The 27,599-nt window shown below is 41.8% G+C and overlaps 1 protein-coding gene across 3 annotated transcripts in view; it reads right to left on the bottom strand.

Annotated features, from left to right (window-relative positions):
• Positions 1-27,599, bottom strand: part of tmem132e (transmembrane protein 132E) — a 370,949-nt gene that overhangs the window by 31,467 nt on the left and 311,883 nt on the right. For all 3 annotated transcript variants that reach the window (XM_029699923.1, XM_029699922.1, XM_029699925.1), the window contains exon 3: positions 13,460-13,600. In XM_029699923.1, coding sequence (XP_029555783.1) covers positions 13,460-13,600 — 141 coding nt within the window. The remainder of the gene's footprint in view (positions 1-13,459; positions 13,601-27,599) is intronic.

Raw genomic sequence — 27,599 nt, 5'->3', positions numbered from 1 at the left:
CAGGATAGTTTCATTGTTTCATTGGGTCAACTCCCTCAGAGGCATAGCTAGTTATTTAACACAACACCACAGCAGGGTCCTATAGAACGTCAAGCGGAGGGATGCATTACTGAACAATATCTACCTGATCCCTCTCATTGATCACTGATGGGGTTGTGCTCGTGCTGTGTTTCTCAACTCCGGTCCTCGAGTACACCCGACAGCACATTTTTTGTTGTAGTGGGGCAGAACGTTGTAGTGCCGCACCCGAGCTGACAAGGCAGTTAACCCACTGTTTCTAGGCCGTCATTGAAAACAAGAATTTGTTCTTAACTGACTTGCCTAGTTAAAAAATATGGATCCCCATTAGCTGCTGCCTCCTGGGGTCCAGCAAAAATGTATGCAGTTATATACAATTACAAAACCATTACATTACATTTCACAACAGATTTCACAACACATTAGGTGTGTGACTGCAGTGGGACCACAATAGAGAAGGTGAAAAGCTTCATGTTCCTCGACGTACACATCACTGACAATCTGAAATGGTCCACCCACACAGACAGTGTGGTGAAGAAAACACAAACTTCAACCTCAGGAGGCTGAAGAAATTCAGCTTGGCCCCTAAGACCCTCAAAAACATTTACAGATGCACAATTAAGAGCATCCTGTCGGGCTGTATCACGGCCTGTTACGGCAACTGCACCGCCCGCAACCACAGAGCTCTCCAGAGGGTGGTGCAATCTGCCCAACGCGTCACCCGGTGCACACTGCTTGCCCTCCAGGACACCTACAGCACCCGATGTCACAGGAAGGCCAAAAAGATCATCAGGGACATCAACTACCCGAGCCACGGCCTGTTCACCCTGCTATCATCCAGAAGGCGAAGTCAGTACAGGTGCATTAAAGCTGGGACCGAGAGACTGAAAAACAGCTCCTATCTCAAGGCCATCAGACTGTTAAATAGCCATTATTAGCCGGCTACCACTTGGTTACTCAACCCTGCACCGTAGAGGCTTTGTGATGGCCACTCCAATACCTTGACTTTGTTATCCTTTTGCCACAACTTTGGAAGTACACTTGGGGTGATTGTTAATTTGGAAGACCCATTTGCGACCAAGCTTTTAACTTCCTGACTGATGTCTTGAGATGTTGCTTCAATATATCCACATCATTTTCCTACCTCATGATGCCATCTATTTTGGGAAGTGCACCAGTCCCTCCTGCAGCAAAGCACCCCCACAACATGATGCTGCCACCCCCATGCTTCACAGTTGGGATGGTGTTATTCGGCTTGCAAGCCTCCCCTTTTTCCTCCAAACATAACAATGATCATTATGGCCAAACAGTTCTATTTTTGTTTCATCAGACCAGAGGACATTTCTCCAAAAAGTACAATCTTTTTCCCCATGTGCAGTTGCAAACCGTAGTCTGGCTTTTATATGGCGGTTTTGGAAGAGTGGCTTCTTCCTTGCTGAACGGCCTTTCAGGTTATGTCGATATAGGACTCATTTTACTGTGGATATAGATACTTTTGTACCTGTTTCCTCCAGCATTTTCATAAGGTCTTTTGCTGTTGTTCTGGGATTGATTTGCACTTTTTGCACCAAAGTACGTTCATCTCTAGGAGACAGAACATGTCTCCTTCCTGAGCGGTATGACGGCTGCATGGTCCCATGGTGCGTACAATTGTTTGTACAGATGAATGTGGTACCTTCAGGTGTTTGGAAATTGCTCCCAAAGATGAACCAGACTTGTGGAGGTCTACAATTTTTTCTGAGGTCTTGGCTGATATCTTTTGATTTTCCCATGATGTCAAGCAAAGAGGCACTGAGTTTGAAGGTAGCCCTTGAAATACATCCACAGGTACACCTCCAATTGACTCAAATTATGTCAATGAGCCTATCAGAAGCTTTTATAGCCATGATATCATTTTCTGGAATTTTCCAAGCTGTTTATAGGCACAGTCAACTTAGTGACCCGCTGGAATTGTGATACAGTGAATTATAAGTGAAATAATCTGTTTGTAAACAATTGTTGGAAAAATTACTTGTGTCATGCACAAAGTAGATGTCCTAACCGACTTGCCAAAACTATAGTTTAACTTCTTATGGATGGTGGCAGTATTGAGTAGCTTGGTTGACTGATGTGCTCAGAGTAAACTGCCTGCTACTCAATCCCAGAAACTAAGATATGCATATTATTAGTATATTTGGATAGAAAACACTCTGAAGTTTCTAAAACTGTTTTAATGATGTCTGTGAGTATAACAGAACTCATATGGCAGGTAAAAACCTGAGAAAAAATCCAAACAGGAAGTGGTTTGTAGTTTTTCAATTGATTCCCTTTCCAAACTACAGTGTCTGTGGGGTCATTTTGCACTTCCTAAGGCTTCCACTAGATGTCAACAGTCTTTAGAACCTTGTTTGAGGCTTCTACTGTAAAGTGGAGATGAATAAGAGCTCCTGGAGTCAGAACACTGTCAGCAGGGCATGCGCACTCACGTGAGAGGTAGCTCAGTTCCATTGCATTTCTGAAGACAAAGGATTTCTCCGCTTGAAACTTTATTGCGGATTTACGACAAAAACATCCTAAAGATTGATTCTATACATCGTTTGACATGTTTCTACGAACTGTAATGGACATTTTTGAGTTTTTGTCTGACCTGCGCGTCGTGAATTTGGATTTGTGAACTGAAGGCGCGAACAAAAAGGGGTATTTGGACCTAAAGGATGGACTTTATCGAACAAAACAAACATTTATTGTGGACCTGGGATTCCTGGAAGTGCATTCTGATGAAGATCATCAAAGGTAAGTGAATATTTATAATGCTTTTTCTGACTATTGTTGACTCCAATATGGCGGATATATTGTATGGCATGTTTTTGTGTCTGAGCGCCGTACTCAGATTATTGCTTTTTCGGTAAAGCTTTTTTGAAATCTGACACAGCGGTTGCATTAAGGAGAAGTTTATCTAAAGTTCCATGTATAACACTTGTATTTTCATGAACATTTATGATGAGTATTTCTGTAAATTGATGTGGCTCTCTGCAAAATCACTGGATGTTTTGGAGGCAAAAGATTACTGAACATAACGCGCCAATGTAAACTGAGATTTTTGGATATAAATATGAACTTTATCAAACAAAACATACATATATTGTGTAACATGAAGTCATATGAGTGTCATCTGATGAAGATCATCAAAGGTTAGTGATTCATTTTCTCTCTATTTCTGCTTTTTGTGACTCCTCTCTTTGGCTGGAAAATGGCTGTGTTTTTTTGTGTGTAGGCGCTGACCTAACATAAGCATATGGTTTGCTTTCGCTGTAAAGCATTTTTGAAATCAGACACTGTGGCTGGATTAACAAGACATAAACCTTTAAAATGGTGCATAACACTTGTATGTTTGAGGAATTTTAATTTTGAGATTTTTGTTGTTTTGAATTTGCCGCCCTGGCTGTCGTCATATCGATCCCGCTAACGGGATTCAAGCCATAAGATTAACATGAAATTTGTGGAGTGGTTGAAAATGAGTTTTAATGACTCCAACCTAAGTGTATGTAACTTCCGACTTCAACTGTCCATATACATTGAATCACTGGTCACTTTAATAATGTTTAAATACTGTTTAATTAACTTCATATGTATATAGTGTATTCTACTGTATTTTAGTCAATGCCACTCTGACATTGCTCGTCCTAATATTTAGATATTTCTTAATTCCATTCTTTTACTTTTAGATTTGTTTGTATTGATATGCATTGTTAGATACTACTGCACTGCTGGATCTAGGAACACAAGCATTTCGCTACATCTACAATAACATCTGCTAAATATGTGTATGTGACCAATAAAATTTGATTTGATTTAATAGACAACAAAATATGTTCCACCTCTTCCAAACTCACTTTTAGGAATTAAAAATTACAATGCTTGTCTTTCTTAATTTGGTCAGTTATGCATGGAGTGTAGGTTCAGAATGTTGTTGTTGGCATTTCATGGCTAAGTGTGCTAATCTTGCTAGTAAAAAAAGTAATTAAAGTAGTTTTATGATGAATGAGCCATTTGATTCAATGAACGATGGAGCAGAGTTTGCCTTTTTGCACAAATTTTCAGTATATGAATGTTATCTATGACAATGTCATGGAACGGTAGGAAGCAGCCTTGTAATGTCCTGTACTCGTGGTCCAGAATGGCACAGGATTTTTGCCCCAGGAATCAAGATGTTTCTCACCATAGAGCTGCTGATGATGACAGCTGGTTTAGAAGACCCCACGAGAGACCGATGGGAGGCCCGATGGTCCCCACCTATCTTTCAACAATTACACTTCACCCCATGCACCAGGAATATTCAGCTACCAAACCTGGGTTTAAATTCTTCAAATAGCCTACAGTTCCAAAGCTTTCCATTTCTTCCAGTAAGAGTTTGCACAGATATAACATTTACCTATAGATTAGCCTTAGAAGAAGAGAATGAGATGTGCCAGGGAAAATAAATTATTGCCGTAAAGCTTTCTAGTCAGAGAGAATGCCTCCACAATTGTTCCTTTGAATCAATAGTTACAATTATAAGTTAAGAGCAACATCCGTGAGAGAATGCCAACTCGACCCAGTTAATTGCTTTATCAGTTGTTTAAAATTTGTTAGCCGGCAATCAATTTCAATCAAATCTGATTTTCCCTTCGTCTCCACAGGGACATGGGAGGACACTGCATTTACAAAATGAATATTGCCATGATTAGGAAGCCATTGGAAAATATCGATGTCTAGTACAATGCATAGTGAGAGGTGAGAAAGGATCAAGACAACAATAAAGTGCTAAGCAGTGCTAAAGCTGGATGTAAATGTGCCTGCGCTTAAAATAAATTCCGGCGTGGGGGATTCTGGAGTCTTCTTGGTAAGCAACGCTGGTGCTAAAAGGTGAATTAGTCTCCCAGTGTCTGGCGGAAAGCAGACTGAATTAGCTGGGTTTCTGTACAGCACTTTGAGATATCAGCTGATGTAAGAAGGGCTATATAAATACATTTGATTTGATTTGAACCAGGTTTTGCCTGTATTTCCATTCCGTTTCTCTTTTATCCTGAAAAACTCACCAGTTTTTAAAGATTACAAGCATACCAATAACATCATACAGCCATCACTATACTTGAAAATATTGGGAGTGGTACTCAGTAATGTGTTGTATTGGATTTACCCCAGGAAAGAAAGTTAGTTGCTTTGCCACATGGTTTGCAGCATTACTTTAGTGCCTTGTTGCAAACAGGATGCATGTTTTGGAATATGTGTATTCTGTACAGGCTTCTTTCTTTTCACCCTGTCAATTAGGTTAGTATTGTGGAGTAACTGCAATGTTGTTGATCCCTTCTCAGTTTTCTCCCATCACAGCCATTAAACTAATTGTTTTAAAGTCACCATTAGTCTCATGGTGAAATCCCTGAGCGGTTTCCTTCCTCTCCGGCAACAGAAGGACGGACGCCTGCAACTTTGTAGTGACTGGGTGTATTGATGTACCACCCAAAATGTAATTAATAACTTTTCCATGCTCAAAGGGACATTCAATGTCTGCTTTTAATTTTTTTAACCATCCTACCAACAGGTGCTCTTCTTTGAGAGGCATAGTAAAACAACTCGTCTTTGTGGTTGAAATTCACTGCTGTGTGGGGTGCAGAGATGAGGTAGTCATTCAAAAATCATGTTAAATACTATTCCACTATTCCAACATTATTCCACACAACTTATTATGTGACTTGTTAAGCACATTTTTACTCCTGAACTTATTTAGGCTTGCCACAACAAAGGGGTTGAATACTTATTGACCAAAGACATTTCAGCTTTTAATTTTTTATTAATTTGTACACATTTTGAAAAACATAATTCCACTTTTACATTATGGGATATTGTGCATGGGCCAGTGACCAAAAATCTCAATTTAATCTATTTTAAATTCAGGCTGTAACACAACAACAAAAAGGAACAAGTCAAAGGGTGTGAATACTTTCTGAAGGCACTTTGAAGTGGGTAAAACAGTATGTAAACATTAAAGTGACCAGTGTTCAATGACTATGTACATAGGGCAGTAGTCTCTAAGGTGCAGGGTAGAGTACCATGTGGTAGAAGGCTAGGTAACAGTGACTAAGGTTCAGGGCATGGTACAGGGAGGAGGCCTGATATTGGTGACTATTTAACAGTCTGATGGCCTGGAGATGTACTGTCTCCGTCTTGTAGATGGTAGTGGGGTGAACAGGCCGTGGCTTGGGTGGCTGAGGTCCTTGATGATTTTCTTGGCCTTCCTCCAGCATTTTGTGACACCAGGTCCTATAGATGTCCTGTAGATGTCCTGCAGATGTCCTGGTGATGTGCTAAAAAAGGGGAGGTCAAAATTCTGATGAACATTTTCTTGTTTGCTTATGGCCCTATACAGCTCGTTGAATGGGATCTTAGTGCCAGCATCGGTTTGTGGTGGTAAATAGACAGCTACGAAAAATATAGATGAAAACTCTCTTGGTAAAGAGTGTTGTCAAATGAAATAAAATTTGATTGGTCACATGCGCCAAATACAACAGGTGTAGACTTTACAGTGACAAGCTTACTTACAGTGCCTTCAGAAAATATTCACACTTCCTCGACTTATTCCACACTTTGTTGAGTTACAGCCTGAATATCAAATTGATTACATTGAGATTTTGGGTCACTGGCCTACACACAATACCCCATAATGTTAAAGTGGAATTATCTTTTTAGACATTTTTACAAATTAATAAAAAATGAAAACCTTAAATGTCTTGAGTCAATAAGTATTCAACACCTTTGTTATGGCAAGCCTAAATAAGTTTAGGAGTAAAAATGTGCTTAACAAGTAACATAATAAGTTGCATTGACTCATTCTGTATGCAATAATAGTATTTAACATGATTTTTGAATGACTACCTCATCTCTGTACCTCACACACATTTTTTTAATACATTTTGATTTAAGGCTGTAACACAACAATATGTGGAATAAGTCAAGGAGTATGAATACTTTCTGAAGGCACTGTATGAGCCAATTCCCAACAATGCAGAGTTCAAAAGTAAGAAAAATGTTTGCTTAATAAAAAAAAGAAATAGTAAAACAAAAACAAAAGTCTACAACTTATCATGGGGTATTCTAACTTAGGCGAGCAGAACCTCTAGAGATCGTGCACCAGCTGTTGTTAACAAAGAGACACACACCTTCGCCCTTTAGCTTACCCGATGCTGCCCTTCTGTCCTGCTGATGCATAGAAAAAACATCTAGATGTATTTTATCCATGTCCATGTTCAGCCACAACTCAGTGAAACATAGGATATTAGGTCCCGTGTGGCTCAGTTGGTAGAGCATGGCGCTTGCAACGCTAAGGTTTTGGATTCGATACGAAATGGACCAGTACGAAAAAGTATGAAAAATGTATGCAGTTACTACTATTGTAAGTCGCTCTGGATACGAGTGTCTGCTGAATTACAGTTCTTCAGGTCCCATTGATAGGACAGTCTCGAACGGAGCTCATCCAGTTTGTTCTCCAGAGATTGTACGATCGCCAATAGAACGGACAGTAGCTGCGGTTTATGTACTCGCCAGAGCAGCTTCGTCAGGGTGCCCACACATCGCCTCTCTTACGCCGCCTTTTTCTTTTCCGGGGTGAGCAGTATGTCCTGCGCCTCCGACTTGTTGAAGTAGAAATCTTCATCTAAATTGAGGTTAGTGATCTTTGTTCTGATGTCCATAAGCTCATTTCAGTCACAGGAAACGATGGTAGAAACATTAAGTACAAAAAAAGAAAGAAAATAATAAGCCAAATTGGTCAGGAGCTTGTAAAACGGCTGCTATGCAATGCAGCACCATTCTCCCCAGGAGAATGGCCTACCACTGTTGTCGTCAGAAAACTTGATGATTGAGTTGTGTTCGAAAAGAATGTTGAAGCAAGCATTAAAAAAATGATTTATACTTTGATGAGCTCAGTGGTAAGATGCATAACGACCTTTGAAAAAAAGACATAGCTGCGTGTGACGAGTGAGATACTGGTGTGCACCAATCAGAAGTACATGAAGAACATGAGTATGTCGGTGGTATTAACCACCAGCTCCTCAAATAACTTTTTCACTTTAACATGTTACATATTCTTTACATTAAGATGAACACTTATAATAATTGCATGTTGTCATAACAACTCCGAAGTCCTTGACAACACAGAGAATCACATGGAATCACATGACATTAAAAGCATTGACTATTCTTAGTTCCTTGTATAACGTACATGTCACCAAGCTATGGAAGAAAGTAATGTTTTCATCTAGCAGGAAATGTAAAATGCTCCCAAGTGCTGCGTTCGCCCAGAAAATTGATCACGCTTCATGATTGAAGATGACAATATAATCTATTATAGGCCTAGATTTTTTGCTAAACCATGTCGAATGAAGGCTTTAAACCTATTAGGCTTAATGTGGTAATACCAAACTACTGGGACCCTCTTTGGCATGGATCTACACATACTACTTTTGTGGGCAGATTTATAAAGCAGCCCAGCATGGTCCATTATCTAAAATAAACACCAAAGTCGGCACAAAAAGGCAGAACTATATCACAGTTAAATATGTTTTCAAAAAAGGTCCCGCATTTAATGTTATCTCACTTAGCTGGGTGAAGTGGGCCTGAAATACTGTAGTTTGAGAATTCACTCATCTTTAATGCTTTTTATCAGCTAGAAGGCTAAATCAAAGGAAAATAGGAAATGGCAGGCTATTTATTTTTGGAGACTGTTATATGGCTCTAAAATGTAGGCAAAACTCATTAGTAACATATGAACTCTGCCCAAAATACCTTCATGACTTTTGACTGGGCCTCTGACAAAAGTTGTGATGACACAATGTGTCTTTATCGTAGCTTGACCCCCTACTGGACCGGATTTCCAACATGGTGACAGGATGGCAAAGATGACTTGACACGGTCCGCTAAATATAGCAAGAAAGCCAGACACTAAGTGCCTTATTGAGAGAGAACAAAGAAAGACTGGTTGATCTTTTATTCAGGTAATGTCATTGTTTGTCTGTTACGCTCACTCTCTACCCCCAATCCCTCCAGACCCACTTGGCCAGTCTCTTTTTTCCCCACAGTTCGTGGAAACTATGGGCGGTGGTATTACTAGGATCTGCACTGGCTAAATAGCTCCGGAGGTTTAGGATAAGCAGCCCAAACTCTTAATGCCTTCTTTGTTAATGAGTTGAGTGTATTAGTGATTTATGTTAGCTAATGCCAGGCTTCGCCCGCCCAGAGGTATCGCTGTATCACAGGTTAAGAAGCTAGCACCTCCCTTCATCCTCAGCTGCACCTGATTCCACTGTTACTACCTTCATTCAAAATGGAGGGCCTGTTTTAGGACTGATGAGAAAGAGTAATGGTCTGATCCGTTATCCAATGTCTCGGGCATGCATTCTAAGAGGAAGCCTAGTATAGATATTGGAATGTAGCCCAAGTCCTGTGATGTGCCTGTATATAATCATGGGTACCCTTGCCCAGTGACAGGCATAGGTAGTGCTGACATTTTTGCCGATAACATCTCCATGGCACTGCAATGCAGCATCATACAAAGTATTCACACTCCTTGACTTTTTCCACATTTTGCCGTGTTACAGCCTGCATTTAAAATGAATTAAATGTCGTTTTTTTGTCACTGGCCTACACACAATACCCCATAATGTCAAAGTGGATTTACATTTTACTTTATATTTATTCATTAAGTATTAAACCCCTTTGTTATAGCAAGCCTAAATACAGTGGGGAGAACAAGTATTGATACACTGCCGATTTTGCAGGTTTTCCTACTTACAAAGCATGTAGAGGTCTGTAATTTGTATCATAAGTACACTTCAACTGTGAGAGACGGAATCTAAAACAAAAATCCAGAAAATCACATTGTATGATTTTTATGTAATTAATTTGCATTTTATTGCATGACATAAGTATTTGATACATCAGAAAAGCAGAACTTAATATTTGGTACAGAAACCTTTGTTTGCAATTACAGAGCTCATACGTTTCCTGTAGTTCTTGACCAGGTTTGCACACACTGCAGCAGGGATTTTGGACCACTCCTCCATACTGACCTTCTCCAGATCCTTCAGGTTTCGGGGCTGTCGCTGGGCAATACGGACTTTCAGCTCCCTCCAAAGATTTTCTATTGGGTTCAGGTCTGGAGACTGGCTAGGCCACTCCAGGACCTTGAGATGCTTCTTACGGAGCCACCTTAGTGGCTCCGTGTGTGTTTCGGGTCGTTGTCATGCTGGAAGACCCAGCCACGACCCATCTTCAATGCTCTTACTGAGGGAAGGAGGTTGTTGGCCAATATCTTGCGATACATGGCCCCATCCATCCTCCCCTCAATACGGTGCAGTCGTCCTGTCCCCTTTGCAGAAAAGCATCCCCAAAGAATGATGTTTCCACAGCCATGCTTCACGGTTAGGATGGTGTTCTTGGGGTTGTACTCATCCTTCTTCTTCCTCCAAACACGGCGAGTGGAGTTTAGACCAAAAAGCTTTATTTTTGTCTCATCAGACCACATGACCTTCTCCCATTCCTCCTCTGGATCATCCAGATGGTCATTGGAAAACTTCAGACGGGCCTGGACATGCGCTGGCTTGAGCAGGGGGACCTTGCGTGCGCTGCAGAATTTGAATCCATGACAGCGTAGTGTGTTACTAATGGTTTTCTTTGAGACTGTGGTCCCAGCTCTCTTCAGGTCATTGACCAGGTCCTGCCGTGTAGTTCTGGGCTGATCCCTCACCTTCCTCATGATCATTGATGCCCCACGAGGTGAGATCTTGCATGGAGCCCGAGACCGAGGGTGATTGACCGTCATCTTGAACTTCTTCCATTTTCTAATAATTGCGCCAACAGTTGTTGCCTTCTCACCAAGCTGCTTGCCTATTGTCCTGTAGCCTATCCCAGCCTTGCGCAGGTCTACAATTTTATCCCTGATGTCCTTACACAGCTCTCTGGTCTTGGCCATTGTGGAGAGGTTGGAGTCTGTTTGATTGAGTGTGTGGACAGGTGTCTTTTATACAGGTAACGAGTTCAAACAGGTGCAGTTAATACAGGTAATGAGTGGAGAACAGGAGGGCTTCTTAAAGAAAAACTAACAGGTCTGTGAGTGCGGGAATTCTTACTGGTTGGTAGGTGATCAAATACTTATGTCATGCAATAAAATGCAAATGAATTACTTATAAATCATACAATGTGATTTTCTGGATTTTTGTTTTAGATTCTGTCTCTCACAGTTGAAGTGTACCTATGATAAAAAGTACAGACCTCTACATGCTTTGTAAGTAGGAAAACCTGCAAAATCGGCAGTGTATGAAATACTTGTTCTCCCCACTGTAAGTTCATGAGTAAAACTGTGCTTAACAAGTCACATAATAAGTTGCATGGACTCACTCTGTGTACAGAAATAGTGTTTAACTAGATTTTTGAATAAATACAGTATCTCTGTACCCAACACATACAGATAATTGTAAGGTCCCTCAGTCGAGCAGTGAATTCAACCACAAAGGAGCTTTTCCAATGCCTCGCAAAGAAGGGCACCTATTGGTAAATGGGTATAAATTTAAAAAAAGCAGATTGAATATCCCTTTGAGCATGGTGAAGTTATTAATTATATTTTGGATGGTGTATCAATACACCCAGCCACTACAAAGATACAGGCGTCCTTCCTAGCTCTGTTGCCGGAGAGGAAGGAAACCGCTCAGGGATTTCACCATGAGGCCAATGGTGACTTTAAAACAGTTAGAGTGTAATGGCTGTGATAGGAGAAAACTGAGGATGGATCAACAACATTGTAGTTACTCTACAACACTAACCTAATTGATAGAGTGAAAAGAAGGAAGCCTGTACAGAATAAAAATATTTCCAAAATTCTTTTTGCAACAAGGCACTAAAGTAATGCTGCAAAAAATGTGGCAAAACAATACATTTTTTGTTCTGAATACAAAATGTTATGTTTGAGGCAAATCCAATACAACATATTACTGAGTACCACTCTCCATATTTTCAAGTATAGTGGTGGCTGCATCGTATTATGGGTATGATTGAGTGAGGTTTTCAGAATAAAAAAATAAACGGAATGGAGCTCAGCAAGGTTAAAAAAAATAAAAGAAATAAGCACAGGCAAAATCCTAGAGAAAAACCTGGTTCAGTCTGCTTTCCACCAGATACTGGGAGATTAATTCACCTTTCAGCAGGACAATAACCTAAAACACGAGGCCAAATCTACACTGGAGTTGCTTACCAGGAAGACAGTGAATTGGCCGCATTACAGTTTTGACTTAAGTCTACTTGAAGATCTATGGCAAGACCTGAAAATGGTTGTCTACCAATGATCAACAACCAATTTGACAGAGTTTGAAGAATTTTGAAAAGAATAATGGGCAAATGTTACACAATCCAGGTGTGGAAAGCTCTTAGAGACTTACCCAGAAAGACTCACAGCTAACCACTGCTAAAGGTGCTTCTATAAAGTATTGATTCAGGGTTGTGAATACCTATATAAATGAGATATTTCTGTATTTCATTAGCAAACATTTTCAAACATGTCTAAAAACATTTATTCACTTTGTCATTATGGGGTATTGTGTGTAGACGGGTGAGATTTTTGGGGGATTTAATCCATTTTGAATTCAGGCTGTAACACAAGAAAATGTGGAATAAGTCAAGGGGTATGTATAGTTTCTGAAGGCACTGTATAAAAGTAAAACTGTACATATCACTTTGCCATTTTTCTATTGGTTTTCCCTACACATAAAATGGATATATCACTTAAGTTGATACTCAAGCTGTAAAAAGCATGCATTTCAAAACTACAGTTTAATGTAGTTGTCCTCCAAACATATCAGCTTTCTGCCAAGCAGGGAGAAATGTTTAAATCATCATTAGTGTAAGCATTTTTTTATTTTATTTTTTATTTAACCTTTATTTAACTAGGCAAGTCAGTTAAAGAACACATTCTTATTTACAATGACGGCCTACCCCGGCCAAACCCTCCCCTAAACTGGACGACGCTGGGCCAATTGTGCGCCGCCCTATGGGACACCCGATCACGGCCAGTTGTGATAGAGCCCGGGATCGAACCAGGGTCTGTACTGATGCCTCTAGCACTGAGATGCAGTGCCTAAATGCTTTGCATTTAAGCACTTTATTTGACAGAGTATATATATGCAAGGATTTTTTGCACAACTACCCAAATCTGTATCCATATCTTTACTACAAATAGACTTATAACTTCTTTATTATTATCAGCAAGCAACATGAGGACACTATTGCAGCCAAGGAGATGTTTTGAAGAAGTCTCAATTAGTCTTTCAAAGAACAAACCATCCTAAAGTTAACAATGTGCTGGGCACAACAGCCTCACTCTGTAGTGTTTGGGTGGATGTTGTGTGTTGTGTGTTTAGGCCTTAGGCTGTTGACTTACCCGGCTTGCACTCCTTTATTTTTGTTCACGTCGATGGTGGTGATGGAATGCTTCGCCCCAGACTGTACCTCCCAGTCCACAGTCCACAGTGCATTCTTTGACTTGGTTTGCAGAAGATTCACCCCCTTCTTTGCCTTGACCCTGCAATCAAGAGATAAAAGGAATGAATCAACTTTATTAACAGCCCATGATTTATCTGTGAGGTCAGAGGTTGTTGGTTTGTTTGTATACTGTAGTTCCATCATGTGCACAGCACTGTATTATATCGGGGCAAATGCAATTTTGAAAGATCAATCAATGACAGTTAATGTAGTTGGACAATGTGGTGATAGGCTTTGTCTTTAGAGTCAGTTTATCGCACTGGAATTTTGAAATCATGGATAAATGTCTGAATAATGCTTAAATAACGATTGAGAGTATTTCTCAACCAGCCAACTGTATATTAAGCATCAGGCAAAAAATAAAAGCCCACTCCATATTCTTTGGTTCCATAATATTTTGAGAAAGCTTGAATATTGTGCTGTACTAGTGTTTTTAAGACTATGATCCATTTCAGTGACTCCGATTAATTTCCCCACACAAATGAGAGGGTATGAGGTATTACCCTGGTGTGGCCCATGTGAATTTAGCTCGCCATTGCGTTCGCACAAAACCGATTAATGAGTGAGCATAGAGAATCAGAAAGGTACAGCTGTGACTAGTAATACGCACCAATTCTGTAAGACTCTAGCCATCTTTGCAGCCCTGATAAGAGGCAAATGAAGGAGCTTGTGTGAACTACTTCGGCTAAGACACTACTATTATTTATTCATTCCACACAGATGCCTTCTGCCATGGCAACTTCTATTAAGCGCTGCGCTGGAATGGCTGACTGCTAAACAGGGGCGGTTAGCTCTAAATGCTCCTAATCCTTCAAGGCCATATAGCTAATTCATACACTGGGGTCTAAAATGTCACTGGACATTTTCAGTGCAAACATTTATGCTCTGAAAGAGCGTTTAAGAAATTACTTCTCATTAACCCTTGATGTGGTTTAATTCATTGTTGTAACCTGTGGAGAATAATTTTGTTTTGCACAAATAGCTAATGTGGATTGGTACATAGCCTTTCATCCATCTAGTCTTCAGGAAATTGCTCAGATTGTCAAAGACTGTGGTTAACACCTTCAAACACAATACTCCAGTGATGGCTCTACACAACGGAAGGCAACTGTATTGAGTGACAGGAGCTCCTTGCCTCTGGATCATGAACAGGAATCTCAACAATGATCTTGAGCACTCCGATATTTATCTTGTTTATCACTCTAAGTACAGCACAGAGCCATGCAGATGAAGAGCTGGAAGGAAGGAGAAGGAAGAAAACCTGGCTGGCAGGGAGATGTTCTTTAGTGGGGCAGGCTGTGGAAATTAGAATGATCGAGCCAAGGAGTTAGAGGGGATCGCAAATCAAAACCTTGCAACTGCCAATGTTCACATCTGATACAGAATTTACTCATATCCTGCCCAAGGAAATTATTGTTGTATTGCGGTGGCAGATACAGACGGGAACCAAAACGTGTGTTTTGCAACAGTCTGACAGTTACTAATTAACATAACATGATGATGTGTAGTTAAGGCCTGTCAAAACAGCAAACTCCCACCCATTGCGCAATTGGGGAGGTTGAGAGTCAGCAGTATGCCTGACAGGTTATTCTGCGACCTAGACATCGGAATTCTGACCTTATTTCTTCAGGCTCTGGTAACCATATTCAAAGGCTGGCCAAACACTTTAAAAGGGTGACAGCAAATTCATTGATGGGGTGAATCTTTCTGCCAGATTAACCCCCAACCAGTTTTCAAACGCTCCCTTCCTTTGCCTTTAAACCGCTCCCTCTGCACTCACCTGATAAAGCAGCGACGGCACCACTTTGAGGATCGGGCCATGACCAATAGAGGAGGCTGCAGCGCCCTGTTTTTCATCAAGGCTTTGGTTTAGTCTTTATCTCCAGCTATACGCAGCTGCCCGCCGTGTAAAAAAACACCTTTATTGATGATGTGGCACATTTTTTTTTCAAATGTTAAATCTCTGAAGGTGCGAGGCAAGATAGGAATCTGTTTGCAGTTATCGCAAGAATCTTTTCCTGGGAAGTAAATCTGTGTGGAATAATTATGTACACCTGGAGCGTGCCCTTTCCAAAAAGTATAACCACAAACAGAGTTGGATTGGTTTGGTTCAGATGAAAGAAGACGGCTCTAAAGTTCTAGTCCAGCTCAACGTGTCACCTTCAGTACCAAGCTATTATGAACAGAACAACTCCTGGTAAACAAGACAGAACACAGTTGGACTCCAGTGGGACTCTAGCTGGTCAATGTTGTTTAGGAGTCAACACCAAGACCCGGTTGTTGTGGTTTCAAGTTATTTGAATCAATGAATAATAGTCAGTATTAATCCTGGTAGTGTAACATGGCTATTATGTTTATTTTTCACATGTACACCAGTCAAATTACAGAAAAGAGCTTGGCTTTAACTGAAAACTAAAATATGAATCCAAATATGAGTCCATCCAACCATATTAGCCTCTTCCCTCACTCTGCTTCCTTTTCCAGGCTCTCCCAGACACAACTCCCCTAGCTCTGCTTAACTGTTAAGGCAATGCCTGTGTGAAATGATCAAGCATTCACAACAAACCCTTTGCTTAGAGAATGCCAACCACTCACAGATTGCAATTCAGTTTTTTGGATGTCGCTAGCGGTAGTATGTTGCGGTGGAGATTGCCAAAAAACAAACATTTGACCATGGTGGCGGTGACAACAGCTCACAGATGAAGCGCAGTGCCACTGTTGGGCGGCCTAAACTCTAATGGATATCAAGCCTTCGCGTTCGTAACCTCGGCAGACTTCGGTGCACAAATGCAGGCAAAAAAGTAAACAAAAAAGAACTAAAATGTCAGCACTAGAATGTCTCAAAGGCACTCCCTTTTGAATTACTGCAAAAACAGGGCATCTCCGACAGCTAAATTTGGCCAGCGAAGCCTTTTTCCACTGAAGCTCCATTAGTTTGAGGGGGCACTTTACAGACAACTTCTCCACTTGGAGTTCTGCAGTCACAACAAATTCCCATTCCATGACAGTATATTATTTATCTATCAATGTATGCTTGTCCTTGGCCCTGTGCTTGACGCAGTGCCCGTTTTATGTGACATGTGATTCAATCATGCACTTGGCTGTGTGTGATATAACAGCTCGGCATGTATGATATGTTTATACAAGCTTGAGAAACATTATTGTTTGTTTCCAGCACTTTGCATCCTTGAAGTAGCAGCTTGATGTAATGTGAGGTAAAAAAAAAGATTTATTCCGATGCCACTCCATAAGCCTTCAATTGCACTGACAAAGCTATTATTTCAAAAATGTCACGACAACAATGGATTATGCTTACAAGGTGTGCTGCAAGCGACTGCTGTAGAAAATAGCACACAAGAGTATAAAATACGGCACCAGTCAACAGGGGTTCATTGAGGGTCCACAAGTAATTCCTAAGTAGTTATTTATTGAATTGCAGTATTGTAATCTCAGATATTGTGTATGCCAGACCTTGAGAGTTACTGTTCGGCAAAAAAGAGAGAAATAGCTTAGTTTTGCATCACCTTGCTGGAGAAGCACATGCCAGCTGCTCATTATTGTGGAAATATGAGAGAGACGTCGATACGAGGACATGTCAACCTCGTCAGCCTCCATCTCCAGCCATGTGGACATTCTGCCATAATTGGCAGCGGGGAAGCAATCAGGACAGATGTTCGCTTTGCAACAAGACGCCCGGCACCACAAAAAGATCTGATGCACTCGTCACACTGCTGATGCTCGTCTGACGGTAAACCGAGTGGCCAGCCCAGGCCCAGATGGAGGGCCAGCCACCACGGGTCAGGAATGATGAGCATCTTCAGTAATCTCTCGCTAAAACAAAAGACGATATGGGACATGAACAGCGAGGGATGACCCGACAGTCGGGATTTACACTAATCTGACAAATCATCTAAGGAGAAGAGAGAAGGCACAGAGGCACAGAGAATAGCTGTATTATACTTCTTTTGAGTAATGCATTTAAAAAATATATATTTAACCTTTATTTAACTAGGCAAGTCAGTTATGAACAAATTCTTATTTACAATGACGGCCTATCCCGGCCAACGCTGGGCCAATTGTGCGCCGCCCTTTGGGATTCCCAATCACGGCCGGTTGTGATGCAGCCTGGAATCAAACCAGGGTCTGTAATGACGCCTCTAGCACAGAGATGCAGTGCCTTAGACCGCTGCGCCACTCGGGAGCCCAGTGCTCCATTTAGGGGCACTTTTGGAAAATGCAGAGCAGAAACTTAGAACTGTTGATCAGATAGGGCTACATTTTCTCGTGCTTAATTTGTATTCTTCTAAGCAGCAAGCCGAAAAATAGAAAAATGCAGTTTTGACAAGCGCAGAAAAGGGTAAACAGGGCACTGCAGAGTGACCATTTTACTTGCATAATCACCAAATTATTTTGCTGTGCCACCTGGAAATTTTATTTAGGAGCACCAGTGAGCCTATAAAAATGTAAAACTATAGCTTGAATATCTGAAATATTTTTTTTTTGTGACCCTACATTTCCTTTAATTGTTCTCCTAAACATGTGGTCCTTGTAATAAAGGTCAGCGTAGAGCCCCTGGTGACAGCAGCGTTTGTGTTCCTAATCCATTGATCTCAGAATGGAAAACAACTCTGAAGTTATAGTGATTATTTGAGGAGATAAAAGGGTCAAGGTTAAATAGCTTCACATAGACCAAACAGACTCCTTAAAACAAAACACAATTGCAGGATTCAAAACAGAGGCTGCAGGCCTGGGAGGGAGGAGGGTTCCTGTCTTATCTTTAAGTGGTGTGGTGGGCTGACGTGTGGAGTGGAGACTCCCTTTTCTGCGCCCTGATGCCACTGATGTAGATGCAGCTATCTGCACACACAAACACGTGTACCCACACACACAAACCACACACACACACACACACACACACACACACACACACACACACACACACACACACACAGGTGCACACACACGTGATCACGCACACACACAAACCACAGGCGCACACCGATGCACAAACACACTGCAGAGCGATGGCGGTGGCTAGGAATCCGTCCTCCTGGAACACAATTATTCTAAGTAGTTTTTCCATCAGCCGGAGCCGTGAGCAGAAGACCCTCGGGTGAGCCATAACCTTTCTGTGGAGGCAATCGTGAAAAAAGACGCTCTCCAATTTATTTGATAAGGCGAGTAGAACTCAGCGATGCCAACAGACATTGAGAACAAGAAAATCAGGGCCTTTCTGAAACCAAGTTGATGACATTTTCAGAGTTCACATCACTATGCATACATAACACAAAATATAATATAATAAAAAATTGCCCATTCCAAAGGAGAATTAAGAAAAGTTGAGAATTCCTATGGTTTGCGGTGCTGTATACCAGCAGATACATCTACCAATAGTCAAACAAAGGCTACTAGGCATTGGATGATAAGAGACACTGACAAACCATGTATCCCACAAAGCAAAGGAGAAAAAAAGTGATACAGAAGACTTGTCATGGCAAGGAGAGAGAGAGAGAGAGAGAGAGAGAGAGAGAGAGAGAGAGAGACAGACATTTGTGCATAAATAAATGCTGCCAGGACAAAAGCAAGTTGTCACATTGTGATTGGATACTGGATGACTGTGAGGAATACTGATACACTTGAAGAGGTAAAATTATTTCGGGGGGGATTATATTATTGTTATGTGGTTCAGAGAGCTTATCCATCCGTCTTGATGCGCAGTCTCGTCTCTCGGCCCCTCTCGCCGACAGAACAGAAATACTGACGCCATATATTAATTTGATGGAGAGATAAATGTCATGTCCAGCACTTCTAAAGATCAACGAAATATCAGATTCTATCCAATGCTCATTGAATGTCATAAAATACAGGAGACCTGGGATGGACTGACGGAGTAAAGAAACAAGAGGAAAAAAGGCGTAATATCTCGATTTGGGTCAGTTGTTCTGGGAAGGCCCCACACATTCTTAAAGCGTAGAAAAATGAAAAGAGAAAAACAACTCCCACCAATTGATTGAACGATTACACAAGACAATAACAGTGGGGATCGGCGAGCACGCTTCTCAACCCGAACCCAGAGCTTCTTAAAGAGTGATGCCCCATGCTGTCGTTGCTGCTGTGAGTGGACCAGTTCTGTTCTCCAATGGAACTCTCTTTTCATCCATTCCTCTTACACACCAACTCTCATTATGTTCACACTGTTCTGTCAACCATACCTCCCCTCCCTATTTCTCTGCATGACTCCCTACCTCCTTCACCTCCCTCTCTTTTCCCCTCTCCCTCTTGCTCCACCCTCGTTCTGCACCTATCCTCTTAAATAAATCACTTCCAACACGCAGCTGTTCAATTAAACTTTCACTAGATATTGCTGGCGTCTGGTCAGTCTAATCAGGGGCTCTGTAGGAATAGGTAATTCAACTCACTAACCTGCTACACCGGGTGCCCTGATACACCATCATGTAGTGTTAATGGCCTGTATTGACCAGCGCCTACAAAGATAATGGCATTTTCATAACCCGCCAGTGGAAAGCCATCTTCCTTATAGACAGTAAATGGAGAAGACAGCTACTGATGCACTCTCACTGGCGCTAACCTCCTTTATCGCCCTGCAACCCAGCATTTCAGAATCCTAGTTCTACTCTATGGTTGTTGAGGAAGTGCAATACCATGAAGTGGCCAATAGGTGGCCCTCACCTCACCGGAAGGAAGGGGGATACTGAAGCGGGGCCATGATAGGCATACTAGGTGGGGGCCTGGTGGTCTTCACATGACAAGATATGCAACCATTTTGAGCTGGATTCAAAAGGACATTCACTAGTTTGTCAGATACCCTATCTGGACTGTCACCTGGAGAGGCATGCTACCACTACTCCCCACGACCTCCACCTCCCCACCAGGTGGAAACGTGCCTTTGTTTAATAAACTCCGACCTGTCCTCACGGCAACCTTGACTTCATTTATTTTCCCAGGCTGCTGTTAAATCACTCTGCTTCACTTCCCTCCATCCTCTCCCCTCCTTACCCTTCCTCCCTCACTTTTTCCCATTCATTCGCTTTCCCTTTTCTGTCTCCTCACCCCCACCACTCTAATGACCTTGCTTGCCAAATGATCCAAATGACTGTGCCTTGGAGTTAAACGCTGATTAGGAGGGAGCCCTATGCGGAGTTGGAGGAGGAGAGCTAAAGCGTAGGGGGATACAGCTGCCTGCATATTGGTTGTTAGTCCCCCTGGCTAGTGATTACATGCACACAATGAATTTGGACAGTCGTTGGCCACGCCAGCCATTTTTGCAATCAAAATCAACACAATCCGACTGCCTCAAATGAGGTTTCCTAACTACAATCAAGACGAGCTAGGTTCTGAGTTTCAAAGCCAATATTGGATCTAGACTACCCACCTCCCATTCAATGCATCATACCAACTTAATTTTCGAAAACGATGGGAGGATGGTTTTAAAAGTGGGAGCGGCTAAGCCAAATGAAGCGAAATGCAGAGGCAGCATGGTTTATCATAGTTGTAACTGACCATGATAATGATAACTGGCCATCAAACTGTAAAACATCAAGCAAGCGCAAAACTGCGCTTTATGCTGTGCTTTATGACTCTTTTGATTATGTATGTTTGTGCACGGGCCACGCCTTTGACGGGGGAGACAATGACAATCTAGACCGCTGAGCTGGAAGAGTGCCGTAACTTGTCGCCATGACAATTTGCAATCCATGTTCCATCAAGGGCTCAGACCAGATTACGAGGCATCGTGGCTGATGAGGCAACATTTACTTTTCACACGCTCAGGGCTGTGCAGTTTTTACAGCAAGTTTGCTCAAATGGAACAAAGCATTCCTTTGTGCGTCCGGGCTTTTATAAAAACAGCGTAAAGCTCTCTCGATCTCACTCTCCTCTTTCTCCTCCCTCCTACATGAGACAGGGCAGAACAACTAAGGACAAAACCTAACCCAGAGCCTGAACGTTTAGCATTTTCCCACACTTCAGAACTCACCTGGCCTATTATTGATGGGGAATTATTTGTCAGGTATATACACTACATGTCCAAAGGTATGTGGACACCTGCTTGTAGAACGCCTCATTTTGGTTGATTAGACCTGGCTCGCAGGTGGTGTTCCAATTCATCCCAAAGGTGTATCATGGGGTTGAGGTCAGGGCTCTCTGCAAGCCAGAGAAGTTCTTCCACACCGATTTCGACAAATAATTTCTTTATGGACCTCGCTTTGTGCACGGGGGCATTGTCATGCTGAAACAGGCCTTCCCCAAACTGTTGCCACCAAATTTGAAGCACAGAATCGTCTAGAATGTCATTGTTTGCTGTAGTGTTAAGATTTCCCTTCAATGGAACTAAGGGGCCTAGCCCAAACCATGAAAAACAGCTGTTTCCACTTCACAATGGCAGCACTTGCAGTTGACCGGGGCAGCTCTAGCAGGGCAGAAATTTGACTAACTGACTTGTTGGAAAGGTGGCATCCTATGACGGTGCCACGTTGAAAGTCACTGAGCTCTTCAGTACAGGTCATTTTATTGCCAATGTTTGTCTATGAAGATTGCATGGCTGTGTGCTCGATTTTATACACCTATCAGCAACGGGTGCAGCTGAAATAGCTTAATTCACTACTTTGAAAGGGTGTCCACATACTTTTGGCCATGTAGTGTTTATGGAGGTAATGGGACACAATGCCCCAGGCATTGACATTATCTTTCTTAGGCAACTGAAGCCAACAATTTTTTAATTTATTTATTTAACCTTTTTTTAACCTGGCAAGTCAGTTAAGAACAAATTCTTATTTACAATGACGGCCTACACCGGCCAAACCCTAACCCAGTCAACGCTGGGCCAATTGTGCGCTGCCCTATGGGACTCCCAATCACAGCCGGTTGTGATACAGCCTGGATTCAAACCAGAGTGTCTGTAGTGACACCTCAAGCACTGAGATGCAGTACCTTAGACCTCTGCGCCACTCGGGAGCTTCATCCGTCTCACCATAATTCACAGCATACTTATTAATATTTTCCAGGTTTACGGGTCCTCAGCTGAGCTGTGTACTGAATCTTATGTCATAGGATTACTTTCAATTTCAAGTGTTAGAATTTAAAAGAGATTCATGTTTGTGTAATGACTTTGGATGCCAAACTGGATCCCTCTAAATACGAGATTAAACTTTATTCACCTAAAAGGGTGAAAAAACGAATGCTGTTTTGTATGGTCGAGTTTCACTTACTTCGAAAGATCACATAAAAATGCCTCTAATATACACTCACCGGACAGTTTATTAGGTACACACATCTTGTACCGGGTCAAACCCCCTTTTGACTCCAGAACAACCAGAATTCATCAGGGCATGGATTCTACAAGGTGGACTCCATGGAATCACGCTGTTTACGCCAAATCCTGACGCAACAGGAACCGGGATTCGTTGGACCAGATGATGTTTTCCATTCCTCAATTGTCCGGTGTTAGTGATCGAGTACCCATTGGAGCCGCTTCTTCTTGTTTTTAGCTGATACGAGTGGAACACGGTGTGGTCGTCCGCTGCAATAGGCCATCCGTGACAAGGGTCGACAAGTTGTGCGTTCCAAGATGTCATTCTGCACACTACTGTCGTACTACGCCATTATTTGTCTATTGGTGGGCCACCTGTTAGCACGATTCTTGCAATTCTCCTTTGATCTCTCTCATCAACCAGCTGTTTTCGCCCACAGGAATGTCGAACCATTCTCAGTAAACCCTAGACACTGTCGGGTGTGAAAAGCCCAGGTGGGCGGCTGTTCTGGAGATACTGGATCCAGTGCGCCTGGCACCGACGTGTATACCAACACGCCTGGCATCATATCACTTGGTGAGTGTATACCAATACAGTATGGTGGCTGATAAAATGTATTTAATTCAAAATTATACAGCTTGTTTATACAACATTATATGATTAATGTCAATTCTTCAACTAATATGGCCATGTGACATACTTCTATCTCAGAATATTGGCTTTAAAGGCCAGTACAGTAGGACAGTATCAGCAGCTAGCCTCAGCATTAGCCACCAGTGAAAAGACTGCGTGGCACTCCATTGGGAATCCACCACATTTATACTCCTCCCTTCCATTCCTCCACATACCACCCCCAACTCCCAGAGCGCCTGGCCTCCTTGTCCTGCTCCTCAACACCACATAATACCACACCCTGAGGGACTCCTCAGCACAATAACAACATGCCGACCTTGAGATCTGGGTACTTCTGCTGGAGCATGGCTGTCTGTTCCGATCGGCTGACTGCCGTACACAGGGCTCCCCTACGCCCACAACACAGTCCAACCAGGGGCTTAGTGGGCACGCTCAGTGTGGAGCAACAGAGGAAGCAGCAGCTAAGTCCACCCCGCACGTTGTTTTCTGTGTTGGCTCAATGTTCTGGTCTGAGAACAAGGAGGAACAGGTGCTGAGATTAGGGATCGATTTAGCATCAATTGTTATGCGTAGAGAACGAGGCAGAGAGAGAAATCCAACAGCACTAGGGTGGTTAGCTGTTGTGTTGGAGGTTTTTATTAGGAAGGTATGGTGAAGAGATTAAATCTGGCTATCTTTTGACATTCTAGTTGAAGTGTAAGCATACCATCTCTGTTCAGAGAAGTCCATTCTGCTCTTCTCTGGACAGACAACAATGCCTTCAAAAACCCCAGATCTTCAGAGTGAGAATTGTTTCTCACCCCACACAGCCACATTTTTATTCTAGGAGAGAAGGCAGAGGTGAGGCGTGAGGGAGAAAGTCCAATCAGCTATTTCAGTGCTGTTTTTGCCCTGGGTCTCCTGTTTGTCTATTGGGGTTTTAATAACTTCAATAAAACGGTAAGGGGTCATGGCTCTCTCACAGAGATGAGAGGCTACGGCACTAACTAGCCATTAGAGAGGATGGGAGGGCATAGGAAATAGCCATAACAAATCTGCCCCAGTTAGCTGGCAGGCATCAATAATAAGGGACTCCGGTTTCTAAAATGTATTCTCATTTAAATCAGCTTCACGTAATGACCTCGGGCGAAGGGAGGCCAAGAGAACATCCACTGAGGGTTAAGAAACATGTTTCACACTTGATGGTCAGAGCTGTCATGCGGGACTTTTTTTTGGTTTAGTTTTATTTACATTAGCTTTAAAAAAAAAATCTCACTTTCAAGAGTAAGACAGTTGTTTTGCATCATCTCTTGTTTTGCAGCTTCCTTTTTTGTTTTAAAATTATGTTCATCCCATGTTTAATAGGCTATAAATAAATAAATATATATACAGTTGAAGTCGAAAGTTTACATACACCTGAGCAAAATACATTTAAACTCAGTTTTTCACAATTCCTGACATTTTCTCCTAGTAAAAATTCCCAGTCTTAGGTCAGTTAGGATCACCACTTTATTTTAAGAATGTGAAATGTCAGAATAATAGGTGAGAGAATGATTTATTTCAGCTTTTCTTTCTTTCATCACATTCCCAGAGGGTCAGAAGTTACATACACTCAATTACTATTTGGTAAAATTGCCTTTAAAGTGTTTAACTTTGGTCAAACGTTTCGGGTAGCCTTTCACAAGCTTCCCACAATAAGTTGGTTGAATTTTGGCCCATTCCTCCTGACAGAGCTGGTGTAACTGAGTCAGGTTTGTGGGCCTCCTTGCTCGAACATGCTTTTTCAGTTCTGCAAACACATTTTCTAGAGGATTGAGGTGAGGGCTTTGTGATGGCCACTCCAATACCTTGACTTTGATGTCCTTAAGCCATTTTACCACAACTTTGGAAGTATGCTTGGGGTCATTGTCCATTTGCGACCAAGCTTTTAACTTCCTGACTGATGTCTTGAGATGTTGCTTCAATATATCCACATCATTTTACTCATGATGCCATCTATTTTGTGAAGTCCACCAATCTCTCCTGCAGCAAAAGAAAAAAAACATGATGCTGCTACCCCCATGCTTCACGGTTGGGATGGTTTTCTTCGGGTTGCAAGCCTCCCCCTTTTTCCTCCAAACATAACAATGGTCATTATGGCCAAACAGTTCTATTTTTGTTTCATCAGACCAGAGGACATTTCTCCAAAAAGTACAATCTTTGTCCCCATGTGCAGTTGCAAACTGTAGTCTGTCTTTTAATGGCGGTTTTGGAGCAGTGGCTTCTTCCTTGCTGAGTGGCCTTTCAGGTTATGTCGATATAGGACTCGTTTTACTGTGGATATAGATTCTTTTGTACTTGTTTCCTCCAGCATCTTCACAAGGTCCTTTGCTGTTGTTCTGGGATTGATTTGCACTTTTCGCACCAAAGTACGTTCATCTCTAGGAGACAGAACGCGTCTCCTTTCTGAGCGTTATGATGGCTGCATCATCCCATGGTGTTTACACGTGCGTACTATTGTTTGTACAGATGAACATGGTACCTTCAGGTGTTTGGAAATTGCTCCCAAGGATGAACCAGACTTGTGGAGGTATACAATTGTTTTTCTGAGGTCTTGGCTGATTTCTTTTGATTTTCCCATGATTTCAAGCAAAGAGGCACTGAGTTTGAAGGTAGGCCTTGAAATACATCCACAGGTACAATCAGAACAACAGTTTTCAGCTGTGCAAACATAATTGGAAAAGGGTTTTCTAATCATCAATTAGCCTTTTAAAATGATAAACTTGGAGTAGCTAACACAATGTGCCATTGGAACACAGGAGTGATGGTTGCTGATAACCTCTTACATCTAGATGTTCCGCTAGCGGAACGTCTGCTCCAATATCCAATGATGGGCGTGGCGCGAAATACAAACTCCTCTAAAATCCGAAAAAATCCATTTTTCAAACATATGACTATTTTACAGCTATTTAAAGACAAGACTCTCGTTAATCTAACCACACTGTCCGATTTCAAAAAGGCTTTACAGCGAAAGCAAAACATTAGATTATGTCAGCAGAGTACCAAGCCAGAAATAATCAGACACCCATTTTTCAAGCTAGCATATAATGTCACAAAAAACAAAACCACAGCTAAATGCAGCACTAACCTTTGATGATCTTCATCAGATGACACACCTAGGACATTATGTTATACAATACATGCATGTCTGTTCAATCAAGTTCATATTTATATCAAAAACCAGCTTTTTACATTAGCATGTGACGTTCAGAACTAGCATACCCCCCGCAAACTTCCGGGGAATTTACTAACAATTTACTAAATTACTCACGATAAACGTTCACAAAAAGCATAACAATTATTTTAAGAATTATAGATACAGAACTCCTCTATGCACTCGATATGTCCGATTTTAAAATAGCTTTTCGGATGAAGCACATTTTGCAATATTCTAAGTACATAGCCCTGCCATCACGGGCTAGCTATTTAGACACCCACCCAGTTTAGCCTTCACCAAAATCACATTTCCTATAAGAAAAATGGTCTTACCTTTCCTGTTCTTCGTCAGAATGCACTCCCAGGACTTCTACTTCAATAACAAATGTTGGTTTGGTCCCAAATAATCCATCGTTATGTTCCATCAGCGACGTTTTTTTAGTGCGTTCTAGACACTATCCGAATGGTAAATCACGGTCGAGCGCATGGCGCAGAACGTGACAAAAAAATTCTAAATATTCCATTACCGTACTTCGAAGCATGTCAACCGCTGTTTAAAATAAATTTTTATGCAATTTATCTCGTAGAAAAGTGATAATATTCCGACCGGGAATCTGCGTGTCTGTAAACTGAGGGAAAAACCGAAAGACGGGGGCGCGGCAGGTCACGCGCCTAAGCCTTTGTCCTCTGATAGACCACTTAGCAAAAGCTCTCGTGTGTTTCAGCCAGGGCTTTGAATTACGTCATTCCTGTTTTTCCCGGGCTCTGAGAGCCCATTGGAGACATGGGAAGTGTCACGTAACAGCAGAGATCCCTTGTAATAGATAGAGAGAATCAACAAGGGCAAGAAATGTTCAGACTGGGTACTTCCTGAACAGAACCTTCTCAGGTTTTGGCCTGCCATAGGAGTTCTGTTATACTCACAGACACCATTCAAACAGTTTTAGAAACTTTGGAGTGTTT

Source organism: Salmo trutta, chromosome 19 (assembly GCF_901001165.1).
Source record: "Salmo trutta chromosome 19, fSalTru1.1, whole genome shotgun sequence".
Taxonomy (NCBI): Eukaryota; Metazoa; Chordata; class Actinopteri; order Salmoniformes; family Salmonidae; genus Salmo; species Salmo trutta.
The sequence above is the reverse complement of the archived record's forward strand: the minus strand, read 5'-3'. Positions and strand labels throughout refer to the sequence as shown.